Raw genomic sequence first — 19233 nt, 5'->3', positions numbered from 1 at the left:
TTTTAAAATAAATTTGTTGTTTGTTTTAGTCTTCAGCTTAATCTAATGCAGATAAAAATGCTGCCTGTATATATTATATATATATATATATATATATATTATATTATTATTATATTATATATATATATAATTTCATAATATCAATTAGATTCAATTTTAGTATAACTTTTGACAAGTTAAAATTAAATTATATGATTACACACTTTAATTCAAATTTTTAAATCATTAATTAACTCTACTGGTATCTAAAATTTGACTTTGAAAATTTTCAGTTTTATATTTGCACATAATTTAACTGGCTTATTATAATAATGTGTTTATAGATTCTATTACTTCAGTTTAAAAATAAAAGCCATTAATAAAATATATAAAATTTTGAATGGACAATTGAATTTAGATGAAATTGGAAGATAGAAATGTTTGGAAAGTGTTAAATAAAAATTGACATGTAATAATTTAATTTAGACAACTGAATTTTTAAGAGGTAAAAACTTTGATGTTTATAATTGAATAATATAAAATTTTCATAAATACAACAGTAATGAAATTTTTAATTTTGTGTAATATTGTATTATGAACAGTTTTGAACAACTGAGTTACACAAGTAATTATAAATTATTAGGAACGTTATTTGGCATTCACTTGCAGAGTTAAAAATGTATGGAGCTAAGATTAAATATGAAAGGAGAGATTATACTTGTATAGTATTTTATTCTATTCATAGTAGCCATTAAACAGATTAGCTTTATAAAAGTATTTGGAATATAGACTAATTATTTCTGGAACCTATTGAAGTTATTGTTGGTATTATGTTGCTATAAATTATAAAATATAAATTTCAGAATTATTGTTATTAATTATCTAGATCAGTGATTCTCAAACTTTTTAGCCACTGTCCCCTTGGTTTCATAAACTTATACCCAATGCCCCAACCCATTTTTCCTTGAGTGAGAAAGGCTTGGAAATATTTTTAGAAAAGCTTTTCTATGAACCTCACACTTTTTGTCTTTACCATACATTGTTCTCCATAGGTGGAAACCATTAAATACAATGTTTCTTCTTACCTGTTTTAACAGAGGAAAGGGAAAGGTTGTCAGTGACCCTTGCCTATGGTCATTGTTTGTTCTCCTTCCAGTGTCCCCTGCCACTTCCTTATCTCTTTTCTCCCCCTAGATTTACTCACCATCCTTGGGGCAGTAGTGCCCACTTTGGGAACCATTGATATAGATTTACTATGTAGCTTAATTGAAATTAAGTTTATTCCATATTTTTACTTAAAGGCTTTGAAGCTAGTAACTTTATTATTGAAAGTTGTAACTTAATTAAAATGCTTTAAAAATTAATTTGTTGTTTTAAAAGATTTTTAAGAGTTTATAATTCTTAATTTTTAAGAGAGTTAAGTTAATGTGATTTATTGTCTATTATTTTATAGCCTGACAAAGAAAGCATGAGATCATTAAGTGCAACAGCTACTTTTGACATTACTTTTAATCTTATTGTGCCTCAGCCCTCTATAGATGATGTGCATTGGAATATTGTTCAAGCTGTAGATGGTATGTCTAAAGTATTAAGTCAAATTCTTAATTTTAAAATACTTTTTAAGATAATTATGGATTCAAGAAAATTGGTTTAAATCAAATTTGATTTTGATTAAAAAAAATCTTCCAACCAATCTTCAAACTTAAAATTTAAATGGAAAATTCAGATTTTTAAAAAATGCAATGACAGCTGAAGAAATGAAGATGTTTGAAGATTTCTTACTCTGTTATAAACTAGTTGCACCTAGCAAAATATTTGCTGAAAAAATTGTTAAAATAGATAGAGAAAATAAAGGAAATTTCTTGGTATACAACATGTATATATTTTTTATGTAAATACCTTCACAGCTAGGTATTCATTTCTGCATACAAAGTAAGCAAATGATGATTAGTTGAACAGTTTTTTTGCTTCTTTCTGGCCTACCCATAAGGCAAGAAAGAAACCATCTTGAAGAAAACTTCTTACTCACCTAGATGTCATTTTATTGAAAGAAATGATGTCAGTTCTCTTGAGCAAAGTTTAATTCACAATAATTTTTCTGTAATAAAATGAAATTAAAAAATAATTGGAAATCAATAAAAGAATGTCAAATTGAAGTTATTTTCAGAAGTATTTTTGTAGAGGATGAGGTAAGTTTAGCAGCCAGAACGGCAGGGAGGGACACCACTATGGAAAGAGCAAAATTGGGCATATTTTTGCTTCTGATTATTTAAAATGCAATGAAACAATAAGATAGATGCAATAGAGCTCAACTAAATTAAGTAAACTTCAAAATGATATATAAAACATAAATGTAATTCATATATAAGTACCTTAATATATTGGAAACAGTTTTTACCTTAGCATATTCTGTACATGTAGATAATATTTTTACATATAGTGAATTTTCTATTGAAGCATATAATGTCAGTTTTCTTCCATTTTTGGATTTATTTATTTCTGTCTCTAATAAATTCTTCTTTCAAGTATATTACTAAAATAACCTATCCAATTTTTTCCGGAAAAAAAAAAAATTTTTTTTTCAATTTGAGCTATTGTTAATTTTGCTTTCATTCCACATTTTCAAATGGCATTCAACTTCAGTTGAAAGTTTGAGCAGTGTACTTATGATAAATAATAGTTTACAAAATTAAATTTCCTATTTAAACAGTTAAATCAAGTAAGTTTGTATTGTTTCTTCATCAAAGTTATTTCTGATCAAATTTGATATTAAATTTTTAAGGGTCTGTGAATTTGTATGGAAAATCTAATTTAATGAGGTCAACAAGTTGTTTTCCATTAACACTATAATTGTTTCATTTTCTACATTATGTAAATGATAGAAGCCCATGGAAAGAATGTAAAAAATTGGAATATATGTCATTCCTTAATATGATTTAGAAACACACTACAGGCAGTCCTCTACTTATGAACTTAATCCATTCGTAGCGGTTGTTCGCAAGTCGAAAAGTTCGTAACTCGAAAAGATGATGTTTGGCGTAAAAACTCAAATACAACGTTGTTTTTACAATTATGTAATGTTTAGGCTACTTGAATAATGTTGAATTAAGATTGTTAAAGGGAAGTATAAATTCAAATCAATCACATGTACATTATTTATTAAAATTACTCATTTAAAACAACTACAAATGTACATATGTATGTACTGTAAATGTTTTTAACGTAAAACTTGGCTGTATATAAAAAATAACCAACTGCACTTTAATAGTAAACAAATAACACCACACACGATTGACATATGACTACAGTCCAAACTCAACTAAACTAAGAGCCTCTCACCTACCTCTCACGCCTAGAGTATCTAGATATCAGAGTAGCGACACACGAGTCATCGTGCCATGTTCTGTCGATCGACTGTCATCACGTGGTCTATGGGTTTACATTAAGAAATAATGATTTCTTTAGTTTAATAAAGCATTTTTACAAATAAAATGCTTTATTAAACTAAAGAAATCATTATTTCTTAATGTAAACCCATAGACCACGTGATGACAGTCGATCGACAGAACATGGCACGATGACTCGTGTGTCGCTACTCTGATATCTAGGTACTTTACTCACGCTTATGTTAACCCGCCATCTGTCGGCTTTGTTCGTAACTTTGAAAGTTTGTAAGTTGAATGTTCGTAAGTAGAGGACTGCCTATACTATATAGGAGTGACAAAAGACTTTTAAAGGAGAGATTAATGAAGCATAAGAAAGACATTATTAACAACAGAAAAGTCTAAACATTGATCAAGTTAACTATAAATGAATGATTTAAGCCTGAATGGAATGAGACCAGGGTAGGATTTTTGTCATAAGATGAAAAATGTTAATTATACAGAAATGGCTTTAATCAATAATGAATAATAAAAGTGAAATTATTTTTTTGAGGTGGAGCATTAGTGAAGTCTTTGCTATATGGCTTAAAAAATTGCATTAGTACTCAAAAATTCGACTGAATGATTTTGATAAAACTTTGCCATTTTCCATTAATTGCAATTAGGAATCCAAAAATATAATAAGAAACAGGGATCTGTGACTTTGTTTTTGAGATACAATAATGCCAAAGTGAAATGTCCAAGCTCCCTGATACAATTGAGCACACCTAATGGAATTTAGAAGACAAAAATAAAAAAAAAAGCATTATCTGCATCCAATGGTAATGTGATGAAAAAATGAACAAAAAACACAAGAACAAAGCAATCAATGCAGATTGCTTTACCATTGGAGCATTTCTCCATGACCAGCCACTGCAAGGATCACTTCTCTGTGATGACAACTTTATGGTTTGCTAGTCTATGACCATTAGGTGCAAGCATCCTTCTTCCATGTTCAGCAGGTGCAAAACTCTTTTCTTTCTTACTGGCTCTGTCTCAATTTTATCACATGACAAAATTGCTCGAGGTTGCTAGTTAATTATTTGATTCATTTGTGTAATTTGAGTTAGTTAATCAGTTATTTATATATGTTATTAATATAAATGTAATAACAGACTCTCAGCTTCATAAAGTGTTTTATTATTGATAACATAAATATGACTTCAATCACATTTTTAATAAATCATAATATATTTAGAGAAATAAAATAAATCAAATTAATTATTTATTTTAATAGTACAAGTGATAAGAGTGCTTTTGTATTATTTAAAAAAATTTTTATTATGTAATACAGAACAAAATATAAAAGAGGAGAAAACTTAAATGACTTTTTATTATTTCAGAATATGTCAAGCCATTTCTTGATAAATTATCAATTCTAGGAAATGTCAATGTTAATAGTCAGGTATTTATTCATAATAAAATTTAAATGTTAATAATAATAATATTTGTGCCAATAGTCCTTTAAGATGCTTTTCATATTAAAACATTTCAGGCACGTTTTTAGTGCTCAATTTAAATATAAAGTTCCAATTAATGAATTACATTTCTTTTGAAAGAAACATAATTCATTAAAATTTAAAAATGCATTATCTAAATATTTGTTACTGCATTTATTATTATTATTATTTTTTGTATTCTTCAAAGCATGCAAGCAAAAAGATATTTACCATGGTTTTCCTATCAATAACTGAAAGTACTTCTCAGCTTTTATCCCATGAAGTACATGTTTAAAAGATTAAGACTTTTTCCATGATTGTATGAAAAAACAATTAATGATTGATCAATATTTTTGTACTTGCTAATAAACTTCAAGAAGAATCAGTTTCATTTTCAAAAGAGAGTATGGATAAAAATAATGATTACGATGATTGTCTTGAAATAGTTTACAAATTTTTATATAATTTATTTTTATTATATATTTGTATATCCTTAATGTCTTTGTGAAATTTGACTTGCAACTGAACTAATAGTCTCTGTCATAAGTCAAAAGATACTTGTATTTGATTAGAAAGTTTTTAAACTTTATGTAATAATTTATATGCCAACTAGATAGTGAGGTTGTTAAGGCATCAACCCACTATTGTGGAGGCTCTGGATCAAATCTGGGAAATCAAAAACTTGAATTTTTTAGAGGGTGCTCCATCCTGATATGTCAAGCCATATCTCTTACAACCCAGCCTCCCTATTATGAGTCTGACCAAACCTGCAGTGCACCTGAAAAGAGACCCTCTTGGTGCACACAGGTGAAGAGTAAAAAAATAAAAATAATAATTCACATATTTGATAATTTTGTTTAAGTATTTAATTATTACATTTTAAAAATTTCATACTTTTTTATTTACAATAAATACAAATAAATAAGTAGTAAAAAAAGGGCAGATATTTTAATTATTTTAAAAATTTCATTAAAATATTATTTCAGTAATGTAGATAAATTTAATTTAATATTGTACATAATGAATTAATTATTTGTGTTCTCGCAATATTATTTTAATGTTGCTTGTTTTTATTGAACCAGATTTATTTACTTTCAGTTACATTACATGACATTTTTAAATATTCAGACGAAAACTAATTCTCGGACTGGTGAACATATTTTGGAATTTGATCATTTGCCATCTATCATTAACCCAATTGAAGCAAAATTAGGTAGGAGAACTAATCAGTTTGATTCAGTGTTTTTCCTAGAAAAAACCCTTAGGTGGCTGACCTGCAAAATTAGCTGGTTGCTACTGGGATGTTAGTTAATAAAAAAAAAAATCAGTTATATTATAACATTGAATCGCATAATAATCCATAGTCTCGTTATCTTTAAAACATAAAAAATAATTTTTATTTTATTGTATTTAAGTGATTGGTGATCAATCAACCAGCTAAAACTGACCTGGAGAGAACACTACAATTATAAAAATATTATTTGTAATCATTTCATTTTACTATTATTATTATTATTATATATAACATTTTTTCTTGTCTGTTTGTTCATGTCTGTATCATGTGAGAAGAGCTGAATAGATTCCTGTGAAACTTTGTACATATATTCAGAATAGTCTTGGGAAGGACAGACTACTTTCCATTCCCAAAATCACTTGATTTTATAAGCTTTGATAGAATTATGAAATTGTTTGCTAGAGTCAACAGTTTACATCTGGTTCTTATCAGGTTTTTTGCATGAATAGGAAGTTATGCACAGAAGCTGGTGGGTGTGAAATAAACATAAAATTCAATACAATGGGCAAAAGAAAAATGAGGTAGATATTGAAGAGAATATTTACTAAAAAATTATTTCAAAGATATAAAAGATTGAATACTACTTTTGAAAGAATGAAGAATGAGAAAAAAATAATAAATTTATGAAATAAAATATAAATAATGTATTTAATTTACAATTTGTTATTTTATATGTAAATATACATTTTATTGTTATTTGCTTTCGTAATTATATTATATTTTCAGGATCTCATGTGTCAGTTAATCCATCTTTAAACTTTGTCATTTACATACCATCTCAAGCTCAATCTCCTCTTCAAATATATGATGAGAAAGGTAATTACAAAGATTTTAGTATTGTAAATTTTGAATATGATAATTTATCATAATTATGATAAACCCAAATTCTTATAATTACTTGAATGTTGAGTGATGTGCAGTTTTGATTTTATATTTATTTTTGATATTTTTTATTATATATTTTTATTTTCTGAAGAATCTCTATAATTAATCTTATTGATTTCTGTAAAAGTTAAAAAAAATCATTGCTTAATTTATAAATTAATAATGTTGAAAACAGCAGAAACAAAATGTAATTAAATTACTTGTATTTATAAGCAAACAAATTGGTAACTGTAATTTATAGATTATCTCATTCCCCATTATCTGACATTACTATTAATACTGCACATGCTTAACTTCATTCTTGTAATTAAACTTTAAAATGCAACAAATTATGAAAAACAGATCCAATAAATAAACTGCTAAATTAAGGAAACCAATAGTTATTTCAAAAGTAACATTTTTGATCCCATTTGGTCCATCATCAGCTCTTCATACAGAAAGAACAAATTATAATTGATAGTTGATTTTAGATTAACTTAAATCCAAAATTTACATATAAAAATTTATATAAAACAAAATTAAAAAATTATAGTTTGTTTTAAGTTTTATATGAAGAGTTGACGACGAACCAAATGGGTCTGAAAACATTGCTACTTAAGTAAAATTATTGGTTTCCTCAACTTAATAGTTTCTTTATTGAATTTTGAACATAGTGTCAAGTTTCAGACAATTATTTGAAAAACAGATCACACAACACGTCACTGTATGTATGTCCTTTGGAACTTAGCATAAAGTTGCTATTGAGAACAAATCATACAGGAACACTCCTTTTGATGGTAAAATTAGATTTATTTTCTATAATTTACAATGGATATGCATTTCGGGTTCTATGCCCCTCTTCAGTCCTTATTTTAGTATGTATATCAGTAAAAACTAAAAATAATTATAGTGACAGCTGGACTAACTAATTATTAAAAATGTGTGATAAAATAAGTAAAACTGTAGAAATAAAATTATTTTTGTTAAAACATATAAAAAATTTGGCTAATTAAGGTAGTAAAAACAAAGTGTAAAAGCTCAAATAGCAATTTTATGCTAAGTTCCGAAGGACATACAACTGATTGAGAGAACAGTAGGCAATCAAGTACATCACTGTATGTTTTAAACTTTTGCAAGAATTCAATATCTCCAAAAACAGTTATTGGATTTCTATCAGTTGTACAAAAAATGTTTATTACATAAACATTATTACATTTTGCCATATTAATTAAAAAAAATTTATAACAATGTGACAAAAATGTTTTACTTATCTTATTTCAAATATTTACTAAATAATTTTCTTATGCAAAAATTTAATTTAATGATATTTATTTGTTTACTACAGCATGCATTAAATTGAAAATTATAATGAATGATAACTGAATCTTTTCTTTCTTAATGAATTGTCACAGACTTAGTAAAGTGATTGATATGTTGGAAATGTTGCCTGATAAAGCAACTTTAATACATGTGGATAAACAGGCTAATGATGTAGCCTGTTTCAAATGAAATGAGCTATTGTTATATTGCTTAGCCAGTTGTATTAAAGCCACTTTACCAGGAAATGCATCCACTGATATAAGAAAACATATTTATTTATTTTTAATATATTTTAATTTCTTTCACATTATATGCACTCTACAAGTCATACACATCAAAGAATAAGTTTGTTTTAAATTATATTGAAATTTGTAATTTCTTGTTCTGTTATTACCCTGTTAGACTGCTGAAAGTATTGATTATACTGTATGTTCTCTGACAAGTTGTTGTTATTAGTAAAAGTGAAATATTGTTTTCTCAGAAACAATAGGCTTTTATTTTGAAGCAATGTTTTACTACTTGGTCCTATATTTATGTTGTAGACAAGGTGACATCAAACGTGATAGATTTTGGCTTGTATTGTTGAAAGGGGAAGCCATTTTCAGTATGATAAAGGGCATCCTCTGGGTGAAAATAGGATTACAGTCTAGTTTAAAGTAGTATACGTAACAAATTTCAAAAGTTAGGCTCTCAAATATCATTTACTGCATAGTTTTAATATTTGTATAACTTAAATATAAAACAGAACTTTTTGACAGTTCTGTATTTAGTTCAACACAACATGTAGGATATCTTCAACAGTAAAACAATATTTTAAGTTTGAATTTTAAAGTAAAACAAATTTTTCTTTTTAATATATAGGATCTCAGGTAGATACAAATGCATTCTTATCACCACGTTGGGGAGGATTTTTAATATATAATGTACCTCCATTAAAAGAAAATGCTACTCTTCCTAGAAGGATTGACATTGATATGAAAAAAGTGATGGAAGTATTTATATCACAGCTACAATTGTTACTTGGGCTTCCTAATCCTGTAAGTTTAATTTTGGTTATCCTTTTATTTTTATTTTATAAATTTGATTACATTATAATAATTTAGCAAATTTTAATACAAATGGATTTAAATAAAGTTAAATAAGAATATTTCATAAATTACAATTATTGATGATGGTTTTTTGTTGTTTTGATATATAACAATATTAAAAAGTAAAATCTAATCCATTGCTCATGAGGTCAAACATTTTACAAGAATTTTATGTAAATCCTTTCAGACGGTCATTGCAAAGTTGTTTGATATTTGTTATTTCATTTTCTAGTGACTTAACAAGAAAGGTAGACATTAAATTTTTGACCAGTTGAAAAGTTATGTAGGTATGCAGTGAAATCAACTACTTGTAAATAATTATTTACAAATGATTCATTGCATGGTAGATTGTCATTGTGAGGTGTATTATTTCCTTTGGATTACTTTGGCTTTGTACATCACATTATATTGGATTAACTGTAATAGATAGGACCTTCATTCTTTCTTTTATTTATGTATGAATAAAATATAGTCAAACCTGTTTTTATGCGGTGGATAGGGACCGCATAAAAAAAACGCATATAAAAAATCGCACGAAACTTCACGAGTGGCTATAAAAAATAGTTTTCGCAACACAATTAAAAAAATATTTTTTTTATGCAGTCAATAGGAACCGCATAAAATAAGTCTCACATAGAAAATAACTCAAAACCGTACAAAATAACTAGGAATTGCTTTTTTAAACGAAATCATGACGAAGCTTGGCAGCTACTTGGAATCTCACCAAACCTTTTGGAATCTGATTTAAAAAATACGTAAATAATACAGTACATTTACCTTCAATTTACGCTTTGAAATGAATCTTATCTTAATGGTTCAGGAATGTGAAAGTACTTTGAAGGTTTAATTAACATAATTAAAACACACGTAGAATTTATTGACAACAGATGTCAGCACTTGACTGCATCGTTTTGTCTATCGTCTGTTTTACATATTTTTGTCCGGGTGGTGTTTTGTTGACTTAAAAAATAAATTATTTCATTTTTCGCATATTCATGAAATAATATTGCTATAATAAGTTTATTTAGCTATAATAAGTCAACGTGAGACATGACAAAACACACGAGACTAGTCGCCGACTATACCGCACAAATAAAAAATCACACAAAAAAAAACCGCACAAAAAAAGACTGCATAAAAACAGGTTTGACTGTATATAAATGAATAAGATATTAATTTGTATATGTATTTAGTTCAACACAACATTAAATATGTATGAATAAGATATTAATTTTATTCATATTATTTTAAAATTAACATTATAAGACAGAATATATTATATAACAGTTGAATTTGACACTGTAAGATTTTAATTTCAGTTTTAAATTTACATAAATTTAATTATAATGATAATTTTTATACAGTTTAATGCCAAATTAATTTTTATCAAAATTGATTCTACAACATCCCCTTGGAATCAAAATTGATATATAATAAAAGTAGAGATATGCTGCATTGAAAGCAGACATATGAGAGATGATCAGAAAATATGAATACAAGACTTGCTAATTCTGGAAAACATTTACTATCAGAGTTTAAATATATGTGCATCAAATTAAAATGGCAATTAAATATAGTCTTTAGCTGAAAAAAAAGTTTAAAATTTTCAAATATCCTTCTAAGTATTTCCAGGAAAGAGTCAAAAATGAAAAAACAAAATATCCCTAATTTAAAATAATTTTGTATTAATTTATAATTGAATGATTAAACTTTGTAAAATGTTTCTAAAATTGAAAAATTAAGTATGAATGTTTAAATAACATAATGCACTACTCGTCGAGCGTAGTCTGTTCCAGTTGAAGCATTTCTCCCAGTACTATGCAAGCTTAAAGGTGACTCTTATAAAATTGTGGGTCCTATGCTTGCTGCCATACCTGTACTCATTTCTGCAGCTCTTTATCAATGTAAAGTATAAATCCAGAATCCACTGAGATGGTAATCATTCTGAGGTTCTGCATGATAATACTACCTTGTGTACAACTTGTTTCACAGCAGAGGTTTTGAGTGGGATGTTTTCCAGTATCCATCTTACAAGCTGTCTCTTTCTCAGAATGTTTACCATATCTTTGTTCTTCTGAAGAAACATCTTGATGGACTCCAGTTTCATACCAATAAAGAGGTGTAGCAGGACATACAGACTCTCAGGCTCACAATTTTGAGACATGAATCTTTAAGCATGTGCAGTGCTGGGACAAATATATCAAATGGGGCAAGAGACTATGTTAAGAAGTGTATTAGATGTCTTTCAAGATCTTTGAATTCTGATAGTAAATGTTTTTCAGAATTTAGAAGTCTTGTATTTGTATTTTCTGATAATTTTGCCTATTAGCTCAAGCAGATACATGTTAATTTTCATTTGAAGCATGATATGATGGCAAGAAGGCAAATAACCTTGCATTTCTAGCCACTGCAATTAAAAATGAAGTTCTTTAATGCTGTTTAACGACTGCGTGAGAATAGTTTGCATCTATTACAAGTTTCATTCTAATATCAAATATTTTAATTATTGTTGAAGGTAGTAAACATTATAAAAGAAACCCTTCTAACCTTTTTTAACCGGTGTGGTTCTATTTTTAGAAACGCTTCGTTCTATTAGCAAACGTTTTCATAGCCCCTCCTGGGCTCTTCTTCAGGCTTCGTCGAATAGGCCGTTAACATTCGAAAATATTCAATTTAAATTTCTTTCCGGAATATTATCACGTGCGGCAGCTGGATAATTTGTACTGCGCATGCTCGATGCTCCTCTCCTTTAAACGTTGTTTTCTATGACAACCTGCCATGCGCTCGATAGGATCATTTCGTCCTTATGATTAATGCAGGTGTTACGTAATCCAGCCTTAAATATCTCTATGGCTTCTAGCCATTTCAATTGCTGTGGGTTATAGCTGGGTATAATGATTTTTGCCGCATGCAGGTCCGCTGTTATCTCCTCTTCCGACGCGTACGTCGCCAGGGCCGTGGTGTATCTACCGTGGTGTATGTCTGACTCGTGCTCCTTTAATCTCACTTTTAACGCACGTTTCGTGGAACCAATGTATGTTAATTGTCTATCGCACCTGTGATCTTCTAGTGGTATCATATATACTCCCGGAAGCCTGTCGGGGTTTGGTGGGTCTTTACTGTTGCTTAATATTCTGAAGAGAGTCTGACATCTTCTGTACACGATGTTAATTCCTTGACGGTTGGCCACGGTTTTGTAAATGGATTTCAGCACTGGATTGTATGTGATAGGTATCCTTTCATTTTCCTTCTGTGTGATATTCAATGGTTGTGCTGTTTGCTTATTTTCCTTTTGGGCGCTCGAAACGGAGCTCAATCATATCCAAAATATTGCTATAAGCCATGGATACAGCAAAACGCTCATTGAAAAGTTGTCTAGAAGACATGAGAACTCCCAAAAGGAAAATAAGCAAACAGCACAACCATTGAATATCACACAGAAGGAAAATGAAAGGATACCTATCACATACAATCCAGTGCTGAAATCCATTTACAAAACCGTGGCCAACCGTCAAGGAATTAACATCGTGTACAGAAGATGTCAGACTCTCTTCAGAATATTAAGCAACAGTAAAGACCCACCAAACCCCGACAGGCTTCCGGGAGTATATATGATACCACTAGAAGATCACAGGTGCGATAGACAATTAACATACATTGGTTCCACGAAACGTGCGTTAAAAGTGAGATTAAAGGAGCACGAGTCAGACATACACCACGGTAGATACACCACGGCCCTGGCGACGTACGCGTCGGAAGAGGAGATAACAGCGGACCTGCATGCGGCAAAAATCATTATACCCAGCTATAACCCACAGCAATTGAAATGGCTAGAAGCCATAGAGATATTTAAGGCTGGATTACGTAACACCTGCATTAATCATAAGGACGAAATGATCCTATCGAGCGCATGGCAGGTTGTCCTAGAAAACAGCGTTTAAAGGAGAGGAGCATCGAGCATGCGCAGTACAAATATCCAGCTGCCGCACGTGATAATATTCCGGAAAGAAATTTAAATTGAATATTTTCGAATGTTAACGGCCTATTCGACGAAGCCTGAAGAAGAGCCCAGGAGGGGCTATGAAAACGTTTGCTAATAGAACGAAGCGTTTCTAAAAATAGAACCACACCGGTTAAAAAAGGTTAGAAGGGTTTCTTTTATTATTACAAGTTCCGGTGAATAGAGAGATTATATATGTAGTAAACATTATTTTCATAGCTCAAAAATAAGAGATTAGTCTGTAATTATTGTTTGTGAATTTTTTTAATTTAAAATTTAAAATGTGATCTATGTGTATTATATATTTAATATGATTTTATAATAAATTAATTTCACTTTTTAATTTTAATTTACAGGTTAAGGATGATAAAATTAGAGTTATTCAAAGTTCTGTTTGTACAGATTGGGTAAATATTAAAATTTTATTTTCTACTTTTAATACAGTTGTGTGTTATATTCATTTTTCTTATTTAGTAAAACAGACATATCAAATTCTTTTAAAATTGATTAATTGATCATTTATAATATAAAGTAGCAATCATTAAACTACAGCTTTTTTAAAATCTGAATAATGAAAAAATATCCATAATGATCTAGTAACTTATACAGTAAAATATGTTTAGTGTAATTACAGATTATCATCACTTGTCTAATGTAATCAAAATTAGCATGTTCTGAAACAAGTTGAAATACACACAAAACTTAGCTACACACTAATTAAAATTCTGATAATAAATCATTATAAGTTCAGGTCAATAGGCATTTTTTAAACTGGATTAAAAATTGTTTATATTTGAATATTGAGTTTAAAAAAATTGATAAATACAAAGAGGTTGGATGGTTACATCAGTAAAAGTATCGGCTATTGCTCCACACTCGAGTAATTCCAGCTTTAGAAATTTTCGTGGTTGATTTAATCTGTATATGTTGAACTTCCTCCTACAACAGCCATAATGGATTGAAAAAAAGCCACGATAATTCTATTAAAATATGGTGGGTGGTTTAGGGATAGTTATAATTTGTAATTTTATATTTTTGTTATAACAATTTTTATATTCATATAAATATAGTTGGTTTAGTATAATTTTTTAAACATATAAAATATCTTAATAATAATTAACAACTTTACTAAATTAGGAAGTCGATTTTTTAATAAGAAGAAGAACCCAAGAACAACTTTCGGTAGCCATCTCTTCTCTCTATTCTCTTGGACAACTTCTGGGGACCATCAGCAATATTGTGATAAGAGATGATGTTGGAAACAAGGCATGTTTCTTATTTTTCTAGTCAATAATTTGTTATTAAATCATTTATAATAATTATGAAAATCTTTCATTTTCATAATTATTGGATTCAAAAATACAGTAGTGAACCGAAAATTGGAATCAATTGGGGACTGGGGTTGTTCAGATTAGGGATTTGTTCCGATTACGGATTATGTACGAAAAAATATATTAACCTGTCCGATGTTCAAATTTTTCTCCGTTGCGTGTCGCTTCGTGTTGAATTTTCGTCGATTTTAAGCCTAACGAAAACTTTTATTATAATAATCGAGGCTATCGTATCGTTAAAAATTATTTCTGCATTTTGTACAAACAAAATAAATATATTGAAGAATATAAAAACATGAAAATTATACTTTAGAAGTAAATTCTAGTATCAAAAACGTTCGATTCGGCCACGACACAGTCCGACTGAAAATCGTGCCGATAACTGAGGTTCCGATTTAAGAGTCTCTACTGTAAATCTTAGTTTATGTGTTCATAGTTTTAATTGTGAAAGAAACTTCAAAGATTTCATTTAAGAAAGATATAATTTTTACATAACTCTTAGTTGTGAATGGTTTTTATTATACATAGAAATTGAGTCAAACGAAAAAATCCCGAATAAATACAGCTCATGCTACCATTTTATACACTAAGTCTTTAAAGCCATGTTTTAAATATAAGAGTAATAAGTTATGGTATACATATATAAGCTCAATGATTATATTAAAGCCAAATTATTACAGGATTAAATCAGGCTTTATTAGTAGTGGTAATATAACATGATTTAATCCAGTAATCATTTGGCTTTGAGTTATAGTATCTGTAAATGAAATACAGGTATCCCTTGATTAACATGGTTAATTAATTCCTTGGTGAGGTACAGTGGTACCTCAGTACTCAACCAAACAATTGCCACCTGCTAGAACAAATTTTTGGTTAATAACAAATATTTTTATTTTTAATAAACAAAAATAGCAAATCACTAACACTCTATTTGCTGAGAAAAACAAAGACAGCTGTTAAAGCTGCATTAATGAAAACTTCTGCCATATATAAGAAGATATTGCCTCAATTAATCTTGTGCATTAATCAAATCCCGCATTAAGCAAGGGATACCTGTATACCATAATGACAGAACATTAAAACTATTTCAGGATATCTAGCAACAAATATAATCCTAATTTTTTTTTGGTATTTTATACAATATTTTGAAAAGAGCAAGTGACTTAGAGCTTGTCCAGTTCATTATAATGTATATTCATACCAAATCATAAAACAATTTTATAGCTACTATACTCAGAATGGCTTCATAATTACTAATTATTTATCATTACCGAATCCTCATTTATATTTTTAATGTGTGGAGATTATCCTCCATAAACCCTAATTGATACCTGAGATTTTCTATCAAGCAGTTTGTTACGTATTGTGGAATCCATTACTGTTTTTTGAATTAGCATTATTTATAAATTGTTTCATATTTTTAGGTATATGCATCAGTTGATTTTATAAAAGATAGTTTGACATCATTAAAGGATGGTAGATTGGAACAAAGTTACCTTCAAGCAAAACATGCTTTTATGTTATCAGGTAATTATGTTTTATTAAATTACCATATAAAATATTGTAAAATAAAAATATTTTTTCTCTAGTGGTAATGAGAGAGGGATATCAAGAAAGTAATGCAATACATTGTTTCTTAACCAAATTTGGTTAGAAATGTATACATGTATATCTATGTATATCTGTCATTACTATTTTGCTTGCTATAGTTTCAACTGTCTCACATTTATGTACAGTACATAAGTCTGTAAAAAGTGTTTATGAGCAGCCTCTAAACTAAGAATATTAATTAAGATTCCTTTTGGCATTTTAAATGGCTTCTTGTCTATGAAATTGTGACAGACTTCTATAAATTTGTGTACTGGAGAAGTTGTCACAAAAATTCAACAAATGTCCTGCCTCATCTACTTTACAGCTTGACTATTGTCTTTTCATCATTTGAAGATGATGCATCCTCAAACTTCTAAATTGCATCTTTTACTATCTCTTTACTTTGTATTTTAACCATTCGAAATCATTTCCAAAGCAGTAGTTCAAAATCATACAGATTCTTGTACGGTGGTGGTGTGAGAAATTTGAAAGAAACTTTTGAAGAAAAAATTTGTGGTATCCCGAGATTGAGATAACAATGTAATGTATTTTCATTTACATTTTATTTTTTTAAATTCCAGAGAAATACTTGTTGCATTATTTTCTGTGCAGCCTTGTATTTATGTTTCTCTTTCATTTTTGAAAATAATCATATAACTTAAAATAATTTTAATACTGTTTTATAGAGGAAGCCTTTTTTGATCCATCCCTTTTGGCATTGCTATATTTTCCTGACGATCAAAAGTAAGTCAATCCAATATTTCTAAATTTTTTAATTTAAAAATTTGTGTTATCATTTACAATTTAATAAATGAGTAATGTGCACAATTAAATATCTTGTATGGTTGGCCATTTATTTCTGTGACTAAGGTATTCAAGATATTGCCTAGTAGGAAATCATTTGACAAGAGCAATCACTGAACAAGTTTGTACCACTTGGCATGTGCAACACATTTGTGTTGCTAAATGAATAATTTGAAGTTAATCATCCATGAAAGAAACAGAAATCATGTATAAAAATATACAGTGGACTTTGATTTAGTATCAGTTTGCCTGTGAAATTAGCAATGAATCATATGGTACCTCAAACAATAAGAGTGAGTTGGGGAAGTTATGCACATCTCAAAATTTATCATATTAACACAACAAAATTAGGAAATAATTATCTTGTTTCATCAAGTATAAGTAAATTTTGTAAAGCAATTTCATATAAGTGAGTTTTAGGTTGAGTTATTACAATGGGAATCAAGAATTTTATTACATTAGAAACATTATATAGTAAATAATCAAGCTTTTGTTACTACCACGAGGCATAATTGAAATATCTGATTCTGGATGTACGAAATACCGCTTATTTGTCACCCGGTTAAAGCATTTTGTTAAACGAGACACCAGAAAAGGCAGTTCTAATGTTAGATGGACTCTACTCATTACAAAAACTTCAAAGTTTTGTAACAAAATAACATTCTTATGATAAGCTTATACAGTCACATACAATTCATTGTTTGCAACCCCTAGATTGTATGGTTTTTAGATCTCTGAAGGTATTTTGGAATCAGTTCATAATGTAAAATTTGAGGAGAAAAATCAACAAACTTACGTTTGGAAAAATCTTGGGGAAAGGCAGCTATCATGACATCAGTGTAAATGAATTTTGAATACATCCATTAAACAGAGATATGACTCTTGATTATGCTTGTGCACCTTTGTAACCTTATTGTATGCAATTTTTCCACTTCTCTTTCAAGAAAACTCACAATATTCTGACAGGAAAAAAGGTTGTCGTCCAAGCATGTTTCTATTTGAGTTATTAGAGTTGGTAACTGCAAGTGATGATCATAATGACAAGTACAAGAAATCCTTGTTAATTCAAATTCAGGGATGAAATATTTGCAACTTCAAATTATCAAATTTAAAATTATTTGAGATTTACATATTTATGTACAATACACCAAATGCCACATAACTGATGTAATTTATTAAGCAAACAGAATACGGCTACTTATACAGAATACTATTATCGTTGATTAATTAATAATAATAATATAAATAAACTGCAGGTAAACAGCATGTGTCTGGTGAGAATCTCACAAGTTGCCAGATAGATTTTATAAAAAGTAAAGCAGAATTCATCAAAATGTAGCCCAAATTATTTAAAAAGTGGCCCAAAAAGTAATAGCCTAGAGTCCTACAAATATCTCAATCTGCTATTTGTAGTCAAATCTTGCAATCCTGAAACCCAGCTGTATTTATGAAATAAGAGAAAAAAGGGGTAGTCCATAAGTAAGGTGGCACGTGAAAATGTGTTAGTGTAAAAGCAAACTCATATTGACTAGATTAGAGTTGTTTTTGGTCGGTTTTTCTCTTTTAGCATGCAGGCACTTTGATCTAAACGAACGAGTCAGCATACGTGTATCACAGTTTGGACAGAATTTTCACTTCGAATTACGAAGTAGCCATATTTCGAACTAACTGAATTCTTTAACGTATAGATCCCTATATCCCTGGCCGGGACAAAAGTACAGTTACGAACTAATGGAATTTCAAATTAACAAGGATTTCCTGTACTATGATTTTTCTCTAAGATGGAAGACTTAAGAAATTAAAATGTCATTTTTAATTGCAAGGACATTAATTTCCAAGCAGACTACTAAATCAAATATTTCCACTACCTCAATCTGAAGTAATTCAATAAAAGGAACAGAAGACTAAGCTTGACTAAGATTTTAATATCACTTGATCATGTCTCCTCAAAGCAAAGTTTGAAAACCTCACACAAACATACCAAGTTATGCAAAACAAAGGGAAAAGGAAAGAAAATCTGAAACCTCAATTTCAACTAGAGGGTACTCAGGCATTGCAATGAGTTCTGTGGTGTTTTCCAGCTTTTGTACTATCTATGATCA

General features: G+C 28.9%; 1 protein-coding gene across 2 annotated transcripts in view; it reads left to right on the top strand.

Annotated features, from left to right (window-relative positions):
• Window positions 1-19233, top strand: part of PIG-S (phosphatidylinositol glycan anchor biosynthesis class S) — a 39947-nt gene that overhangs the window by 19831 nt on the left and 883 nt on the right. For both annotated transcript variants that reach the window (XM_067271941.1, XM_067271942.1), the window contains 9 exons: window positions 1433-1553; window positions 4745-4806; window positions 5939-6053; window positions 6861-6950; window positions 9180-9355; window positions 13763-13813; window positions 14544-14672; window positions 16162-16264; window positions 17014-17071. In XM_067271941.1, the coding sequence (XP_067128042.1) occupies window positions 1433-1553; window positions 4745-4806; window positions 5939-6053; window positions 6861-6950; window positions 9180-9355; window positions 13763-13813; window positions 14544-14672; window positions 16162-16264; window positions 17014-17071 (905 nt within the window). The remainder of the gene's footprint in view (window positions 1-1432; window positions 1554-4744; window positions 4807-5938; window positions 6054-6860; window positions 6951-9179; window positions 9356-13762; window positions 13814-14543; window positions 14673-16161; window positions 16265-17013; window positions 17072-19233) is intronic.

The sequence above is a fragment of the Centruroides vittatus genome, unplaced genomic scaffold (genome assembly GCF_030686945.1).
Source record: "Centruroides vittatus isolate TY-2023 unplaced genomic scaffold, ASM3068694v2 contig_409, whole genome shotgun sequence".
NCBI lineage: Eukaryota > Metazoa > Arthropoda > Arachnida > Scorpiones > Buthidae > Centruroides > Centruroides vittatus.
The sequence above is the reverse complement of the archived record's forward strand: the minus strand, read 5'-3'. Positions and strand labels throughout refer to the sequence as shown.